Consider the following 18,580-nt stretch of genomic DNA (forward strand, 5'->3'; position numbering starts at 1 on the left):
TATCAAAATAGAAAAAAATAAATAAAACATTAAATAGCAGACAATAAATAACCAGTATTAATAAATACATTCAGCCTTAGAAAAGGAGTTTCAGTAACAATCCCTCGTACGAAATCATGGTGTGAAATTATTTTACAAAGCCCCAGTTAGGAAATAAATAATATCCAGCACTAAATCGCTTCAGAGGAGAGCCAAATTTCTGGCGGGAGACGTGCTCATGGAAGCGGATGGTGAGAAGCTGTGGATCGGTCATGTTATCCTGGCTACGCGATGTCCTCCAGCCAGCTCAAAAGAATATCCAGTTCCCCCAGGGCTTTCACTGCTGCTGCTTCAGCATCCAGCTGAAGGGGGATAGAAGTCTCAGTTAGGAGGCATGGCAACCCAGACTGAATCAACGTGACCTTGTGGCTAGAGCACAGACTGGGGAGTCAGAAGGACCTGGGTTCTAATCCCAGCTCTGCCACTTATCTGCCATGTGGCTTTGACCAAGTCACTTCACTTCTCTGTGGCTCAGTTTCCTTAACTTTAAAATGGGGATTCATTCATTCGGTCATATTTATTGAGCGCTTACTGGTTGCAGAACATTGTATTAAGGTGCTTGGGAGAATACAGTGTAACAATAAACAGACACATTCCCTGCCCACAATGAGCTTACAGTTTAGAGGGGGAAATAGACATTAATATAAGACAGGGAGTCCCTTGTGAGACTTGAGCTGTGTCCAACCTGATTAGCCTTGTATCTACCCCAGAACTTATACAGTGTCTGTCACATAGTAAGCATTTAACGAATACCATTAAAAAAGAAACCCTGGCCCAAACTGGACCTTATTTTGTTGGTCTGAGCTACAGGATGTCCAACCCAAGGCTAGGAGACCCACATGGACCAAAACATCAAGGGAGCTGGTCTGAAGAGTGGGTTATTCAGAATATGAGCAGGTCGAAGCAACTACATCTTAGCTTGGAGTTTAGGAAAGGAGTTTAGGAAGGGTCAACGTTCCCACCAGTGTCTGCTTCACTGAGAGGCTTCTAGTTTCCTCCTCACCAGAGGGCCCCAGCACTTTTTGAACCTAAATCAGAAGGTCTGTCCTGAGCTGGAGGCAGGGGACTGGATGAGATGATGTTTGTCATGTATAACGGCATTTGTTAAGCATTTACTATGTGACATCAAACAATCATATTTATTGAGTGCTTACTGCAAGCAGAGCACTATACTGTTTGGGAGGGTACACTATGACAATATAACGGACACATTCCCTGCCCATGCATGTGTAAGCACTGGGGTAGATTCAAGTTGATTTGGACAGTCCCCCTCCCTTTACCATACAGAGCTCATAGTCTAAATACAAGGGGGTGGGGGGAGAGGTATTCAATCCTTATTTTACAGATTAGGAAACTGAGGCACAGAGAAGATAAGTGACTGCCCAAGATCACACATCAGGCAAGTGGCGGAAGCAGGATTAGAACCCAGGTCCTCTGACTCCCAGGCCTGTGCTCTTTCCACTAGGGCATGCTAGAGAAGCAGGGTGGCTCAGTGGGAAGAGCCCGGGCTTTGGAATCAGAGGGCATGGGTTCAAATCCCAGCTCCACCAAGTGTCAGCTGTGTGACTTAGGGCAAGTCACTTCACTGCTCTGGGCCTCAGTTCCCTCACCTGTAAAATGGGGATTAAGACTGTGAGCCCCCCGTGGGACAACCTGATCATCTTGTAACCTCCCCAGCGCTTAGAACAGTGCTTTGCACATAGTAAGTGCTTAATAAATGCCATTATTATTATTATCATTAATTCTGTAGCAAGATAGGTATGGCCTTGAGAGATCAAAGTCTCCCTGATATTCAAGTAGGGGGCATGCTCTATGAGCTGAGCCCAGGAAACCAACTAAACAAATTGGATTTATTTACCTTCTCAAAATGATTCAGAACCCTGCTGAATTTCTCTCTTGCCTCCTCCCCACAGTGGCATGTCAAGTGGTCGTGCTGTAAAGGAAAACAGAATAATGATTGAGCTAGGGAATGATTTCCTTCTCCTTTTGTTCCCTGCTTCATCTTCCTCCTCCTCATCCCTGTCAGTATTTGACTCCGACTGTATTCAGGACACTTGAGAACAGTCAACGGAAGCAGAAAACATTTGCCCTTGAACCTTTCCCTACTTGCCTTCCTATACTTTCATTCGGTCATTCATTTGATTGTACTTATTGAGTGCTTACTGTCTGCAGAGCTCTGTACTAAGCACTTGGGAAGTACAAATAGGCAACATATAGAGACGGCCCCTACCCGACAACGGGCTCACAGTCTATATCCTAAATAAACTCCTCGTAGCAACTCACCAGTCCCCCAAGGTCTCCTACTTTGGATTTCCCAGACAACATTCTTCTCCTCAACTTTAAGGGAGAGACCAAAGGGGGAAGGAGACAAGTTGGCAAGCCTGAAGGTCTTCCAAAGCTCTTATTGCTTCTTGGAAAGCAGGGAGAAGTAAGCGAGAAGCAGCGTGGCTCAGTGGAAAGAGCACGGGCTTGGGAGTCAAAGGTCAAGGATTCGAATCCCAACTCTGCCACTTGTCTACTGTGTGACCTTGAGCAAGCCACTTAACTTCTCTGTGCCTCAGGTACCTCCTCTGTAAAATGGGGGTGAAGACTGTGAGCCCCACGTGGGACAACCTGATCACCTTGTATCCCCCCAGCGCTTAGAACAGTGCTTCACACATAGTAAGCGCTTAACAAATGCCATTATTATTATTATTCTCCCACCCTTCCAGCCTCTCCATCTCCATGTTGCTGTCACCCCCATATCCCTCCAGACTGTGAATAGGTCTCAGGATTCCACGCAAAGAAAGTGTTGATTGGAGGCCCTGGTTGTGAAATTTGGTGTTAAAGAAATACCCTTCTGATACTAACAGCGTGCCGGCTCCGCCAATTGTCAGCTCTGTGACTTTGGGCAAGTCACTTCACTTCTCTGTGCCTCAGTTCCCTCATCTGTAAAATGGGGGTTAAGACTGTGAGCCCCCCGTGGGACAACATGATCACCTTATAACCTCCCCAGGGCTTAGAACAGTGCTTTGCACACAGTAAGCACTTAATAAATGCCATTATTTATTTATTTATTTATTATTTAGTAAGGTGCTAATAGGGTGTTAATAGGACCCACCCTTAAAACTCCAGTTCTAGACTCCATTTCCCACCATTTCAGTCCCCATCTTGTCACATAGATTGAGTTAGTGCCTGAAAATCTGTCCTGAACCGGTCAAAACGGGGAAGGCTTAAGGCTGGACCATACTTTTGGCTGAACCATTTCCCATAAACTCATACCTCCTCTAGACTGTAAACTCGTTGCGGGCTGGGAACGTGTCTAACCAACTCTGTTATACTTCCCCAAGTGCTTAGTACAGTGCTGGGCACATACTAAGAGCTCAATAAATGTCACTGGTTTATTTACCTTGCTGTGCCTCACTTTCCCTGTCTATAGCTGCTGTGTGACCTTGGGCAAGTCACTTAACTTCTCTGAACCTCAGTTACCTCATCTGTAAAAGGGGGATTGAGACTGTGAGCCTCACGTGGGACAAAGGACTGTGTCCAACCTAATTTGCTTGTATCCACCCCTGCACTTAATACAGTGCCTGGCACATAGTAAGTGCTTAACAAATACCATTATTATTATTATTATTATTATTATTATTATTATTATTATTATTAACTTACGCAAAGCCGGAGGTCCCTTTTGACCCCCAGAAAAGTGTTGGCAATGGTGCTGATCTTCCTGAGGATGTCAGAGTCTTGTGTCTTGTAGTGGTTAAACACCCTGTCCAGGTAGAGTCTGAGTAAGTGGCGGAGGAAGCAGCACCTGTCTGCCGGCTGGAGAGAAAAGCAGAAAGTGAGGTCAGAAGTGGGTAGGTTTTTCTAGTGAAGATGGAGAATTTTACAGTTTATTTCCTTTGAGGGCTGTTTTGGATAATCCTGATTCTTCGTGTCACTTTTAATAATGACTTCTTGCTTGCTAGGAATTAGTTTATCCTAGTGGTCACCAGATGTGTGAAGGACAGAACCCTCTAATCAATGTCTTTCCTGGGTTTAGAGCCAGGGAACGCTGATCAGAGCTTGCTGAAGACAGCCCTAGGGGAGCCCCCCACCCCCAAGAGAGATGGGAGAGGTAACGAAAACCCTTATAGCCAGGACCTACACAAGACATTTTCATATTTGAGGCAATAGGGGCACAATTTTATTGGGTTCTAATCCCAGCTCCACCACTTGTCTGTTGTGTGGCCTTGGGCAAATCACTTCACTTCTATGGGCCTCCATTCCCTCCTCTGTAAAATGGGAATTTAGACACATGCGGGGCAGGCACTGTGTCCAACCCAATTTGCTTGTATCTATCTCAGTTCTCATTACAGTGTCGGGCACATAGTAATGCTCAACGAACACCACAGTTGTTAATATTATTATTAGGAATTTGAGCACAAGGTGAGAAGTGGGAGTTGGAAAGAGAACAGGGGAGCCTCTGGCTGGGATTACTATTTCCTGTCACAGGCCTGGTTTGCTAATATGGTAGTGCTGGGCCCACCCTTTGATTTGCAGGGTGAGACCAGAGCCTTCTGCAGTCTTGGCTCTAATTTTCAGACACAAATATTGGGTAACCTAGTGGGTAGGTCACAGGCCTGGGAATCAGAAGACCTGAGTCTAATCCCAGATCCACCATGTCTGCTGTGTGGCCTCGGGCAAGTGACTTCATTTCTCTGGCCTCAGTTACCTCATCTGCAAAATGGGGGTTAAGTCTGTGACCCCATGTGGGACAGGGACTGTGTCCAACCTGATTATCAGGTATCAGCACTCAGTAATAATAATAATAATGATGGCATTTGTTAAGCGCTTACTATGTGTGAAGCACTGTTCTAAGCGCTGGGGGGGATACAAGGTGATCAGGTTGTCCCACGTGGCGCTCAGTCTTAATCCCCATTTTCCAGATGCACGGAGAACTGAGGCACAGAGAAGTTAAGTGACTTGACCAAAGTCACATAGCTGATGAGTGGCGGAGCTAGGATTAGAACCCATGACCTCTGACTCCCAAGCCCATTCTCGTTCCACTGAGCCACGGTAGTGCCTGGAACACAGTAAGTGCCTAATGAATAGCATAAATAATAATGAATAAAATAAACTGGCTATAAAGAGGCTTCCTTTCATGTATCCAGTCCTCTCCGCTCTACCACATTCTAACCTAACCCAAGCTGTTTCTGCTTTGGTCAGAAATTTGTATCTAATCTGGGGACAAATCTCAGTCTCTGGGGACCCATTACCATTAAGCCTCCTTGGAATCCCTCTGCCACAAGGTACTTACCTCTGTGCTTTGAAGAGATTCGGATCCCTTTAAAATCCTGATGTTCATGCTTCCATCTTCATATTGCTAGTCAGAAGAAAGGAAAATAAATTGACCATTATGGGAAGACTTTTTCCAGTCATCCAGCTGATGAATCAACTGCTGAATTTAATTTAGGATGAGTTATTGCCTCCTTAGTACAGTAGGCCATGCGTCAGCGTCATAGTCTGAAAGTCCTGAGTTCAAGCCTCAGTGGGGACACAATTTCTTCATTCTAGGTAAGAATAATAATGATAATGATGGCATTTGTTAAGCACTTACTATGTGCCAAGCACTGTTCTAAGCACTGGGGAAGATACAAGGTAATCAGGTTGTCCCACGTGGGGCTCACAGTCTTCATCCCCATCTTACAGCTGAGGTAACTGAGGCATAGAGAAATTAAATAACTTACCCAAAGTCACACAGCTGACAAGTGGCGGAACTGGGATTAGAACCCAAGACCTCTGGCTCCCAAGGCCAGGCTCTTTCCACTAAGCCATGCTACTTGGTCTCAAACACAATAATAGTATTAACTGTGGTTTTTGTTAAGTGCTTCCTCTGTGCCAGGCACTGTACTAAGCACTGTGGTGGATACAAGCAAATCAGACTGGACACAGTCCCTGTCTCATATGGGGCTCAGATCCTTAATCCCCATTTTACAGATGAGGTAACTGAGACACAGGGAAGTTAACTTGTAATTGAATTGCAGTTGAGATGCTGAAAGTGCTAAAGTGCTATTAATACTCCACCTATTTTTAGAAACAATGTTGCCTAGTGGCTAGAGCACAGGCCTTGTAGGTGGAGGTTCCTGGATTCTATCCCCGGCTCCACCACTTGTCTACTGTGCAGCCTTGGATCATTCATTCCATCATTTAATCGTATTTATTGAGCGCTTACTGCATGCAGAGCCCTGTACTAAGCGCTTGGAAGGTACAATTCTTCAATAGAAACAATCCCTACCCAACAATGGGCTCATAGTCTAGAAGAGGGGAGACAGACAACAAAACAAGTAGCCAGCCATCAATAGCATCAATATAAATAAATAGAATTACAGATATATAAACATCATTAATAAAATAAATAGAATAATAAATATTTAGAGATATGCACAAGTGCTGTGGGGCAGGGAGAGGGGTAGAGCAGAGGGAGGGAGTCAGGGTGATGGGGAGGGAAGGGGGAGCAGAGGAAAAGGGGGGCTCAGTCTGGGAAGGCCTCCTGGAGGAGGTGAGATTTTGGTGGGGCTTTGAAAGGGGGAAGTGTGCCAGTTTGGTGGATGTGAGGAGGGAGAGCATTCCAGGCCAGAGGTAGGACATGGGCCAGGGGTCGGCAGCGGGACAGGTGAGAACGAGGCCCAGTGAAGAGGTTAGCGGTGGCAGAGGAGCGGAGGGTGCGGGCTGGGCTGGAGAAGGAGAGAAGGAAGGTGAGGTAGGAAGGGGCGAGGTGATGAAGAGCTTTAAAGCCAATAGTGAGCATCAGTCACTTTGCTTTTCTGTGCCTCAGTTACCTCATCAGTAAAATGGGGTTAAGACTGAGACCCCTATAGGGCAGGGTCTCTATCCAACCTGATTAGCTTGTACCTACCCTAGCGCTTACTACAGTGCCTGGTGCATAGTTAGCACTTCACAAATACCAAAAAAAAAAAAGTTTTCCAGGACAAGAATCCAGTCTGCAGGCAGAATGCCCAGTGATTGCAGGTGGGAATGAGGGGGTTGGGAGGATAGAAGCACAAGGCAGCCTACATACTCACAATGAGGGCTTTGATTCCTGAAAATCCATCTCTTAGCTTCTGAATGTTCACAGAGACCGAGCAGTGTCCCAGAGGCAGTTTCTTTGACTCAGCGAAAGGTGTCCAACCCAACAGCGATAGGAAGAAGAAGAGGCAGAGCGAGAGACCAACCTTCATCTTACTGCAGCGAGCTGGAGGGAACTGATTAGGATCAGGAATTCTAGTCAAAAGATTAAAAAAATAAAACAGTGAAACTTAAGGATGTAAGCGATTCCATAAGTGCCCACCTATTTTTACCATGAAAAAACAGAAAGTCATCTCTGCAAAGGAAAGGTTGGAGATGAGGGAGAGGATAAGTGTGTCCTAGTGGATAGAGCATATGCCTGGGAGTCAGAAGGAACTGGGTTCTAGCCCCGGCTCCACCCCTTGTCTGCTGGGTGACCTTGGACAAGTCACTTCACTTTTCTGTGCCTCAGTTACCTCACCTATAAAATGGGGATGAAGACTGTGAGCCCCATGTGGGACATGGAATGTATCCAACCAGATTGGCATCTACCCCAGCACTTAGAACAGTGCCTAGCCCATATCAAGTGCTTAATATCATAAAAAAGAGAACATATGAAGTGTCATCACTAGCCAGACTGAAGGTCCAACTGGCTAAAATTCTGTCTCCAACCATGGCACCAAGATGCTTACTGCAATTTATCCTAACGATTCCATAAAGTTTTCCTCTAGCAACCTGTTATGGTCTGCTCATCCATGAGTTTAGCCAAACCCTTCTCGTACCTTCTGATCAGGCCTTTTGAGGCTTCTGTCTTTCCAGAATGAAGAATCTTAATCCTTTCAGATTATTTGCATGTGGGAGCATGTCCATGCAGAGTAGCCTAGTTGAGTCTAGAAGCTGGTTCTTTGGTCAGATGTGAGCCCCTTCTCCCTTTATGCTTACCATCCCTTCCCCAGTGTGATCACACAAATCCGTTTGGCCCCAAGCAACAGAAATGGGCGGTGAAAGTGTCATTTCAGGAGAAATGTTGAAACTCGTTTGGGTAATTGATGGTAATCTCTTCCTCATCTGGAATGCACATCTCTGGATCATTCCTGTTGGCCCCTGGGGTGGGGGGGCAGTGGATAAATAGGGAATACTAGATTTTTCTCCAATGCCCTGATGTCACAGTGGGAAATAGATGAATAAATAGTATTGATAAATAAGTACCATTGACTGACTGATTGATAGACTGGGGGAGGCACCCCCAATTCCTGGCCATTTTAGGTGGGACAGGAGAAAGGCTCTGAAAGGGGCTAAGAGTCACTAGGGTATTCGTTAAGCGCTTACTACAGATCAGGCACTGTACTAAGCACTGGGGTAGATACTAGATAATCAGGTCCTACGTGAGGCTCACAATCTAAGTAGAAGCGAGAAACAGATATTGAATCCCCATTTTGCAGATGAGGGAGCTGAGGCCCAGAGAAGTGAAGTGCCTTGCCCAAAGTCACATGACAAACAACTGGCAGAGGTGGGATTAGAAACCAGGTCCTCTGAGTCCCAGGACCAGGCTCTTTACATTGGGCCATGCTGCTTAGAGAAAGAGAAAAGAAGGGTGAAGGAGGGAAATAAAAGGGAAAGGATATCCCATCCACGCGTGGCCTCGTGGATAGAGCGTGGACCCAGGATTCAGAAGAACTTGGTTCTAATCTCACTCTGCCACTCATCTGCTATGTGACCTTGGGCAATTCACTTCACATCTCCGTTCCTCAGTTCCCTCATCTGTGAAAAGGGGATTAAATCTGCGAGCCCTAGGTGGGACATCTACTGCAGCGCTTAGTACTATTCCCGGCACATGTAAGCACTTAACAAATACCATTATTTATTATTATTATTATTATTATTATTGCCACCACCAAAGCCACAGAAGCTGGGCTGCTTAACCCATAAGGGGCCAGATGGGTCAGGGCCACTAACTCCATCTCTGCCCCTACCACTGGACAGTTCCAGCAGTTGCCTGGGCTCCTGCCACAGCCGTTGTGACCTAGCCGAGGGCCATGACTGAAAGAACATTTCCGACTCAGCTAGAAACATCCAGGTCTGGCTGGGTTAAAAGTTCCCATCAGGCACAGTTCTAAAATGGGCCATTGCTGCCCCCTGAGAAGGAAGAGTCTTGGACAATTTCTTCCTTCTCCCTGTTCCCACCTCAGCTGAGAACTTTAGTTATCTTTTATGGCATTTGTTAAGCGCTTACTATGTGCCAGGGACTGTACTAAACACTGGGGTGGACATAAGCAAATCGGGTTGGATACAATCCCTGTTCCACCTGGGGCTCACAATCTCAATCCCCATTTTACAGATGAGGTAACTGAAGCCCAGAGAAGTGAAGTGACTTGTCCAAGGTCCCACAGCAGGCAAGTGGCAGAGCTGGGATTAGAACCAATGACCTTCTGATTCCCAGGCCAATACTCTACCCACTATCCCATTCCCAACCCTAGCAAAGGCAAGGCTCCAGTGGAACCATCTTGGGCTTTTGCTGTGAAAGACAGAACTCAGAATTTCGTGACCAAAATTGGGAAATTCATGACTCCGCCTGAGAACACCATGTCATGTTAATCCAAACGTATTTCTCCCCTCATGTTCTTTTTTCTCTTTTACGCATGAGGATATTATTTGAGTCATCATTTTGAGATACAGTAACTTCAGTTCATCGCCTATTTCGGGAGCCAGTCCATCATTTCAGTTCACTGCTTAAGGGGAACAGAAACTTATTGACTGAACATTCGTGTCTAGATGGATGCCAGGGTTCCCACAGCCTTATGCCAAGATACCAGGAGGGTGGAAAGAGCAGGGCCTTGGAAGTCAGAGGACCTGGGTTCTAATCCCAGCTCTGCCACCTGTCTTCTGGGTGACCTTGGGCAAGTCACTTCACTTCTCTGTACTCAGTTACCTCATCTTTAAAATGTGCATTAAGACTGTGAGCCTTATGTGGGATGGTGACCATGTCCGACCCGATTAACTTGTACTTACCCCAGCGCTTAGTATACTGCCTGGCACATAGTAAGTGAGAGAGAAACAGCTTGCAGAACCCTCATTGCCTTTTTTGGAAACACTGGTCGACTCAATCCAATTCTCAAAAGTTGAGAAGATTATACTCTGACTTTTCTGAAAGAATCCAAGTACAAGAAGGACCTCAAGGGCCTTGGATGTTAAAATTCTCGGATAATCTACTCGCCCTGAGTTTTCAATCATGGTTTGGTTTCCCTCCTCTCTCTGTGGCTATCACCCTCTTCTTTGAGGAGGAGGAGATGCACAGGAAACACCCTGCATCTTCAGCTGCTAAAAAATTAAGAGTTGGTTAGATCTGTAATAATAATTATTATTATTATATTTGTTGAGCTCTAACTATGTATCAAGCACTGAGTAAGGTACAAGATAATCAACTCAGACCCAATCTATGTCCCACATGGGGCTCCTAATCTAAGAGCAAAAGTGAACCAGTAGTTACTCCTGTTTTACAGATGAGGGAACAGAGATACAGAAAAGTTGTGACGTGACCAAAGTCACACAGCAGGCAGCTCAAAGAGCTGCGGTTAGAACCCAGATCTCCTGATTTCCAGTCCTGGGCTCTTTAGTCTAGGCCACACATACCTAAAGTGGCATGATCTTCATCCTGGATGTGTGGTCAGGGGCACAGATGAAGACATAAGGAGAGGGAGACCACTTACCTGAGCTTAAGGAGTGCTGCTCCTTGCTTCCAGCGAGTGTATGGTAGAGTGAGATGGCTCCACTTAAATACACGGGTTAAGGGCAGGAAGTGAGATCAGGTGTGTGACAGCTGGAACTCCCGTGGAATTTCTCCTTTCTATAAGGTACTTCCTTGCAGAATAGGCTCAGGTCCTTCAATTCGGGCTCCCCCAGCCCCTTAACCCCCAAAACCAAAGTTGGTGGGTTTCTCTGGCTAAGCAGCTGAATCACCATCTTCGGGGGTTCCCCATCCCAGAGGAGCCCATCTCAGCCTGCTCTCTGCTCCCTCTGAAGAGAATCAGGGAATCCCCAGACTCCAAGGGATTTTGAAAGGTGGCTTAATCTCTCCCCCTGCCTCTAGGCAGGACTGCACTCAATGATCCTATTCATAGGGGTCCTGTCTGTCCTTTACTTAAAGGTCTCCAAAGACCACCCAACCTCCTTAGGAAAGGCATTCCTTGTAGTTCTTGCTATCAGGAAAGTTCTTCCTAATGTTGAGCCTAAAAGCTTCTGCCTGCGGTTAAAACCCCTTCCCTCTCACATCTGCCGCAGGGTCATGGCAAACAGTGTCTCAGTTGCACTCACTCCTTTTTCACTCACTCCCTTCTTTCCACCTTTCCAAAGGAGAACTAGTAAATTTTAAAATTCCAACGATTGTGAGCCCACTGTTGGGTAGGGACTGTCTCTATATGTTGCCAATTTGTACTTCCCAAGCGCTTAATACAGTGCTCTGCACACAGTTAGCGCTCAATAAATACGATTGATGATGATTCTTCTTCACCTTCAAGGGATTATTGTCTCTGTCTTGTGCACTGTTCAGCTGTCTAATTTGTAATGGCGGTATCATCAGCACAACAGAGCAGAGCGTGTCTGTGTGTGTGTGTGTGTGTGTGTGTGTGTGTGTGTGTGTGTGTGTGTTTTCATTAGCGCCTCTCATTTTAACAAACTAGACCCAGGTAAACAATGTGGGAAGCAGTGTGGTATAGTAGGAAGATCATGGGCCTGGGAAGTCAGAGAACCTAGGTTCCAATTCCGACTTCACCACTTGTCTTCCGTGTGACCTTGTACAAGTCACTTAACTTCTCTGTGCCTAGTTCCCTCATCTATAAAATGGGGACTCAATACTTGTTCTCCCTCCTATTTAGACTGTGAGCCCTATGTGGGACCTGTTGATCTTGTGTCTACCCCAGCCCTTAGTCAGAGCTTGGCATACTGTAAGTACTTAACAAATACCACAATTATTATTATTAATTGTTAGAAGCCAGCTGTAAAGGGATAACCAAACTCTTTTCCTGACGCAAATGCAAGTTCAAATCTGAGTCTTCAGAGTGTTTAGGCAACCTCAGAGCCCCCTGAGAGTAAAAATCCAGAAAAACCAGTTGGTCTGGCAAGTCCTGGCTTTGCTGATGTGGGTTTTCCCTGCTCTGGAAGTCTCCAGCTGCTTCCTGCTGGGTTGTTGCATCACTGGACCCAGAGAACTCAAGAGATTCCCTAGCTTGCTCAGCAGAAGTCATATCTCCAGGAAGGTAGATAGGGAAAGGAGGGAGGTGGAGAGATAAGGGGTCTCTCTCCCCACTTCCCAGGGAATCTAGGGTGGAGGCCGAGACCCGGATGCTTTCTGGGATGCCGCAAGTGTAACAACCTGGAGAAGGCTGACTTTGTGGAAAACAGTTCCCAGAAAAGGTGGGGGGGAACCCTCTTGCCACATCTGGAGAAGGTAGATAAGTGTTGCTTCATTTTCCTTTCCTAAATTTCTCTATTGTGACCTACTGAAGCAGTTTGGACGTATTGACCTCACTTCCAGTATGCCTGACCTTGAAATGCTCCTGGATTTTCTTCTCGTGGCAGGGCTCAGGTACCTTGAAGGCAGCAAGGCATACAAGGCATACGAGGCAGCATAGCCTTGTAGAAAGAACACAGGTCTAGGAATCAGGGGACCTGGATTCTCAGCCTGGCTCAGCCACTTGCCTGCTAGATGACCTTGGGCTGTCAAGTCACTTCTCTGTTCCTCAGTTTCCTCATCTGTAAAATGGAGGTCCAATACCTGTTCTGCTACCTACTTAGACTATGAACCCCTTGCTTTGTCTGACCTGATATTTTGAATCTCCTCCAGGGCTTAATGGAGTGGTTGGTGCCGAGTAAGTGCTTGACAAATGCAACAGTTATTATCGGCCCTGGATGAGACCTCAAGAGGCCATTTCACCCAATCTCTTGATGACAGGCAAGCTCGATCCCAAACCATCACAGAGAGTCAGAATACCTTTTTCCAAGAGGAAATGAAATTCCCCACACACTTTCCGTTACCCATTCCAGTGTGTCAAACATGGATTTGGTCAACTCTCAGGTTCAAAGTTGACATAACTCACATTGAAATTGTATCCATATGTGCTGGTGTGGTTGAAAGGATGGATCCACTACCCAGAATCCTTCCTGCATCAAACACAAATAAAGATCATCTCTTTTTCAGAGGTGTTGTGTTTGCTACTTGGACTGCCTTGCTCAGTTTTCAATCTTCCCAGAGACTTTTGCAGAAAAGCTCTGGGCTTGTTACTCCCCTCCTCAAAAATCTCCAGTGGCTACCAATCAACCTAAGCATCAGGCAAAAACTCCTCACCTTCGACTTCAAGGCTGTCCATCACCTTGCCCCCTCCTACCACACCTCCCTTCTCTCCTTCTACAGCCCAGCCCGCACCCTCCACTCCTCAGCCGCTAATCTCCTCACTGTGCCTCATTCTCACCTGTCCCACCGTCGACCCCCAGCCCACATCCTCCCCCTGGCCTGGAATGCCCTCCCTCCACACACCTGCCAAGCTAGCTCTCTTCCTCCCTCCAAAACCCTACTGAGAGCTCACCTCCTCCAGGAGGCCTTCCCAGACTGAGCCCCCTCCTTCCTCTCCCCCTTCTCCCCCTCCCCATCCCCCCACCTTACCTCCTTCCCCTCCCCACAGCACCTATGTTTGTGCATATTTATTACTCTATTTATTTATTTATTTTACTTGTACATATTTACTATTCTATTTATTTTATTTTGTTAATATGTTTTGTTCTGTTGTCTGTTCCCCCTTCTAGACTGTGAGCCCACTGTTGGGTTCTCTATATGTTGCCAACTTGTACTTCCCAAGTGCTTAGTACAGTGCTCTGCACACAGTAAGCACTCAATAAATATGATTGAATGAATGAATGAGTGAATGAATTCCTTTTACCTAACGGAAGTACCTCATACCATACTCATATAGAGGGAACATGGCTTTCTGAAGGATTATAGTCTGTGAGCTCACTGTGGTTAGGGAATGTGACTATCAGCCCTGTTATATTGTTATACTGTACTCTCCCAAGCTCTTATAACAGTGCTTTGCTCACAGTAAGCTTGTTGTGGGCAGGGAATGCATCTACCAACGCTGTTACATTGTTATATTTTACTCTCACAAGCTCTTATGACAGTGTTTTGCACACAAGTAAACTTGTTATGAGCAGGGAATGTGTCTGTTTATTGTTATATTATAGTCTCCCAAGGGCTTAGTACAGTGTTCTGCACACAGTAGGCTCCCAATATATATAATTGACTGACTGACAGTAAGTGTTCAATAAAAACGATCAATGGATCGATTGATTGGCTAGAGTTTGTGCAGCAGAAGGTCTACCATTAATGCACAAGTTTTCCTCTCTGGGTTGTTTCACAACTTGCGAGTCTGTGGTTTGGACCTGATGCACTCCGAAGCAGGGCTTTGTCCTTGGGCTCTTATATCCAGGCGTGGAAGAATGAAACAAATGGAATCACCAAGTTTTGCTATGAAAACTATGGCTTTAATGCATAAACCTACAAAAAGCTATGGCTTTAGAATATACATAAACCTACAAAAAAAGCTATGGATCCAATGTGCAAAGCATACCCAGGACTCGAACACAAGTTACGAATCAAGCAAAAACTCCTCACTCTCGGCTTCAAGGCTGTCCATCACCTCGCACCCTCCTACTTCACCTCCCTTTTCTCCTTCTACAGCCCAGCCCAACTCCCCGCTCCTCTGCCGCTAACCTCCTCAATGGGCCTCATTCTTGCCTGTCCCACCGTCAACCCCCAGCCCATGTCCTTCCCCTGGCCTGGAATGCCCTCCCTCCACACATTCCCCAAGCTAGCTCTCTTCCTCCCTTCAAAGCCCTACTGGGAGCTCACCTCCTCCAGGAGGCCTTCCCAGACTGAGCCCCCTTTGTCCTCTCCACCTCCCCATCCCCCCGCCCTACCTCCTTCCCTTCCCCACAGCACTTGTATATATTTGTACAGATTTATTACTTTATTTATTTTACTTGTACATATTGACTATTCTATTTATTTTGTCAATGATGTGCATGTAGCTCTAATTCATTCATTCATTCATTCAATCGTATTTGTTGAGCACTGTACTAAGCGCTTTGGAAGTAGAAGTTGGCAACATATAGAGACGGTCCCTAGCCAACTATTTGTTCTGGCAATTTTGACACCTGTCTACATGTTTCATTTTGTTGACTGTCTCCCCTTTCTAGACTGTGAGCCCGTTGTTGGATAGGGACTGTCTCTATATGTTGCCGACTTGTACTTCCCAAGTGCTTAGTACAGTGCTCTACACACAATAAGCGCTCAATAAATACAATTGAATGAATGAATGAATGAATTACATCCCCTAGGTCCCACGAACAAAGTTATTACATAATAAAACCCCTAAAGCCCTAATGTCGCGCCCCATCAAGAAGTGGTTCTATGCATACATGAACCTCTGTCCCAGATGGAAGGTCCTTAATTGTCTTTTCTTCTCTAGTACTCATCAAGTCCCTGTCAGAGCCTTGGACTGGGTGTCCCCAGGTGACCCAAGCACACTCCGGGCTGCCCTAGCCTTCCCCCTCAGTTTGCAAGGAACAGCAAAGTACCCAGGTGCACATGGCTTTTATGGAGGGGATGTGGATGTGGAAGTTGGGCATCTGCATTCCTCTGGCCAACCCGGCGAGCGTACCATATCACTGCTGTGTTTTGGAAAAGATTATCTGCCAACAACATGTAACATCAAACTTCTTCTGTAACATCAAACGTCTTCTGTATAGACCCTAATCTACTTAAAAACATTTCGTGGAAATGGCAGGCGGGGAAGATTTGGGGGAATTAGGGTGAGATGTTCAGTCCCCGTTAAGTGCAACCTGGGGTCAAGTCTGCAAACTGTGGCCTCTAACTGCAAGTCCTTTATTATCCATACAAATACGACTAAGAATATAACAATTCCCAGATAACAGAGGAGATGGTGGGCCTTTCCAAAATGGAGTCAGTTTGGCTCACTCTGATTGGGCAACTGTGGACATATCTCAGGCTGGTCTCAAAGGACCCCAACCTGGGATAGAAACCCTCCAAAATTTTGGAGAAGGAGAAGGTTTGGAGGTGGAGATGCCAGCGGCCTGCTGAATCCCAGTGTCCTGCCCTGATCCACCTGCTGGGAGCAACCGGGTGCATTCCTTGCTCATCCAAATCCCCTCAGGTACCTTCATCAGTATCTACCATTCCTTTGATTGGACTCTTGGCTCAATTAGTGGCAACTGGGTAATTTGCATCAATGGATTGGGTTCTCCAATGGAATACCAGAGGAAGAGGAAACTCTTCCCCCAAAGTAACATTTCCAAGCAACAGATTATGCTTTTGTCAAAGTGGTTACTGTAATCGACAAAGTTTCTTTCCCCAGTTCAACCCTCCGGGTGATGTAGTAATGCACTTAAACATGACCCATATCCCTTTGGGAAGGGCAGGGCTACAGTCTTCCTAACTCTTTCTTGGCACATCCTAAGCATTCAGTGATTTAAAAAATAATCATCCCACTGCCAAGTCCTGGCAAGCTGGACCAGGAAGGGGAAATCAAACACAGGGCTGTGAAACCCACAAAGAATCTTAGTAAGCAGCCTCTCTTCCGCTTACAGGAGGTAAATGATGAGGCGAGGCAAGGACCAGAGGGAACTGATTTCATATGTGTATGGACATATATTATCCACTTGTGATTTCCTGAGTTTCTTCAAGCAGGGCCAGGTTGGGTCACCAGGACACAGAGTGGCTTAGAGGAAAGATCACAGAACCCTCTAGATGGTAAGCTCTTTGTGGGCAGGGAATGTTTCTGCCAACTCTATTGTATTGTACTCTCCCAAGCACTTGGTACAGTGCTCTGCGCAAGGTAAGCACTCAGTAAATACCACTGATTGATTGATTCATTCATTCATTCATTCAATCGTATTTATTGAGCGCTTGCTGTGTGCAAGCACTTGGAAAGTATGATTCAAAAATAAAGAGAGACAGTCCCTGCCCACACCAGGCTTACAGTCTAGAAGTGGGGAGACAGACATCAAAACAAGTAAACAGGAATCAATATAGATAAATAGAATTATAGATATATACATATACAAATAAGTTCTGTGGGGCCAGGGGCAGAAGAGATACGGGAGCGAGTCGAGGTGACATGGAAGGGAGGGGGAGCTGAGGAAAAGGGGGGCTTATTCTGGGAAGGCCTCTTAGAGAAGGTGAGCCTTCAATAGGGCCTTGAAGGGGGAAAGAGTGATTGCCTGGCAGATTTGAGGATGGAGGACATTCCAGGACAAACATAGGATGTGGGCCAGGGGTTGATGGCAGGACAGGTGACACAGTGAGAAGGTTAGCACCAGAGGAGTGGAGTGTGCGAGCTGGGATGGAGAAGGAGAGAAGGGACATGAGGTAAGAAGGGACAAGGTGATGGAGAGTTTTGAAGCCAATATTGGTTGACTGATGGCCCTGAAGTCTAACCCCAGCTCCTTTACTTGCCTGCTGTATGACCTCGGAAAAGTCACTTAACTTCTCTGTGACTGCTTCCCCACAGCACCTGTATATATGCATATATGTTTGTGCATATTTATTACTCTATTTATTTATTTATTTTGCTTGTACATATCTATTCTATTTATTTTATTTTGTTAGTATGTTTGGTTTTGTTCTCTGTCTCCCCCTTTTAGACTGTGAGCCCACTGTTGGGTAGGGACTGTCTCTATATGTCACCAACTTGGACTTCCCAAGCGCTTAGTACAGTGCTCTGCACACAGTAAGTGCTCAATAACTACGATTGATTGATTGATTGATTGTTTCATCACCTGTACAGTGGAGATTAAATCACTGTTCTCTCTCCTCCTTAGACTGTGAACCCTCTGTGGGATGAGGACTGTGTCTGCTCTGATTATCTGTTATCTACTCTGGTATTTGGCCTACAATAAGCAGTTAACAATTACAGCATGGCTTAGTGGATAGAGCCTGGGCCTCGGAATCAGAAGGACATGGGTTCTAAAGTCTGCTGTGTCCCTTAAATTCTCTGGGCCTCAGTTACCTCATCTGTAAAATGGGGGCTAAGAGTGTGAGCCCCATGTGGGTCAAGGAATGTGTCCAACTTGATTAACTTGTCCCTACGCCAGTGCTTAGAACAGTGCTTGGTACACAGTAAGTACTTAACAAGTACCATAATTATTAATTATTACCACTGTTATTATTTCATGAATGGGTGGTGGGATGCCCAGCAGCTGGAAGTAGAGGAGATGCCATTTCTCAACCCTCCTTTACTTCCCCAACTTCTCAAAATGGGGATTTCCTGGTCAGCTTTCCAGATCCAGCCAGCCCCTGCTTCTGGGGAAGGCAGACTAAGAGAAAAAGAAAGGGAGTAGAAAAAGAACACACTAGGCTAAGGGAAGTATTCAGGCCCATGTTTAGTGTCTGCTTATCAGAAGGCAGGAATCCCCTATGTGGCCCAGTGGAAAGAGCACGGGGCTG

The 18,580-nt window shown here is 46.0% G+C and overlaps 1 protein-coding gene across 1 annotated transcript; it reads right to left on the reverse strand.

Moving 5' to 3' along the window:
* Nucleotides 1–263: 263 nt before the first annotated feature.
* On the reverse strand, nt 264–7,241 carry LOC119930437 (interleukin-20-like). The gene is made up of 5 exons (XM_038748764.1): nt 7,086–7,241; nt 5,321–5,386; nt 3,691–3,843; nt 1,898–1,972; nt 264–341 (listed from the first exon to the last, which is right to left on the reverse strand). The coding sequence occupies exons 1-5, from the start codon at nt 7,239–7,241 to the stop codon at nt 264–266; spliced, it is 528 nt and encodes a 175-aa protein (XP_038604692.1).
* Between the last annotated feature and the right edge of the window lie 11,339 nt (nt 7,242–18,580).

Source organism: Tachyglossus aculeatus, chromosome 7, assembly GCF_015852505.1.
Source record: "Tachyglossus aculeatus isolate mTacAcu1 chromosome 7, mTacAcu1.pri, whole genome shotgun sequence".
NCBI lineage: Eukaryota > Metazoa > Chordata > Mammalia > Monotremata > Tachyglossidae > Tachyglossus > Tachyglossus aculeatus.

What these genes read in the sequence shown, in the direction of transcription:
- LOC119930437 (XM_038748764.1), bottom strand. Translation starts at nt 7,241, where the DNA reads ATGAAGGTTGGTCTCTCGCTCTGCCTCTTCTTCTTCCTATCGCTGTTG. An exon ending in CAGGAATCAAAGCCCTCATT is followed by an intron (nt 5,387 to 7,085) that starts GTGAGTATGTAG and finishes TCTTCTGACTAG; the next exon opens with CAATATGAAGATGGAAGCAT. An exon ending in AATCTCTTCAAAGCACAGAG is followed by an intron (nt 3,844 to 5,320) that starts GTAAGTACCTTG and finishes TTTTCTCTCCAG; the next exon opens with CCGGCAGACAGGTGCTGCTT.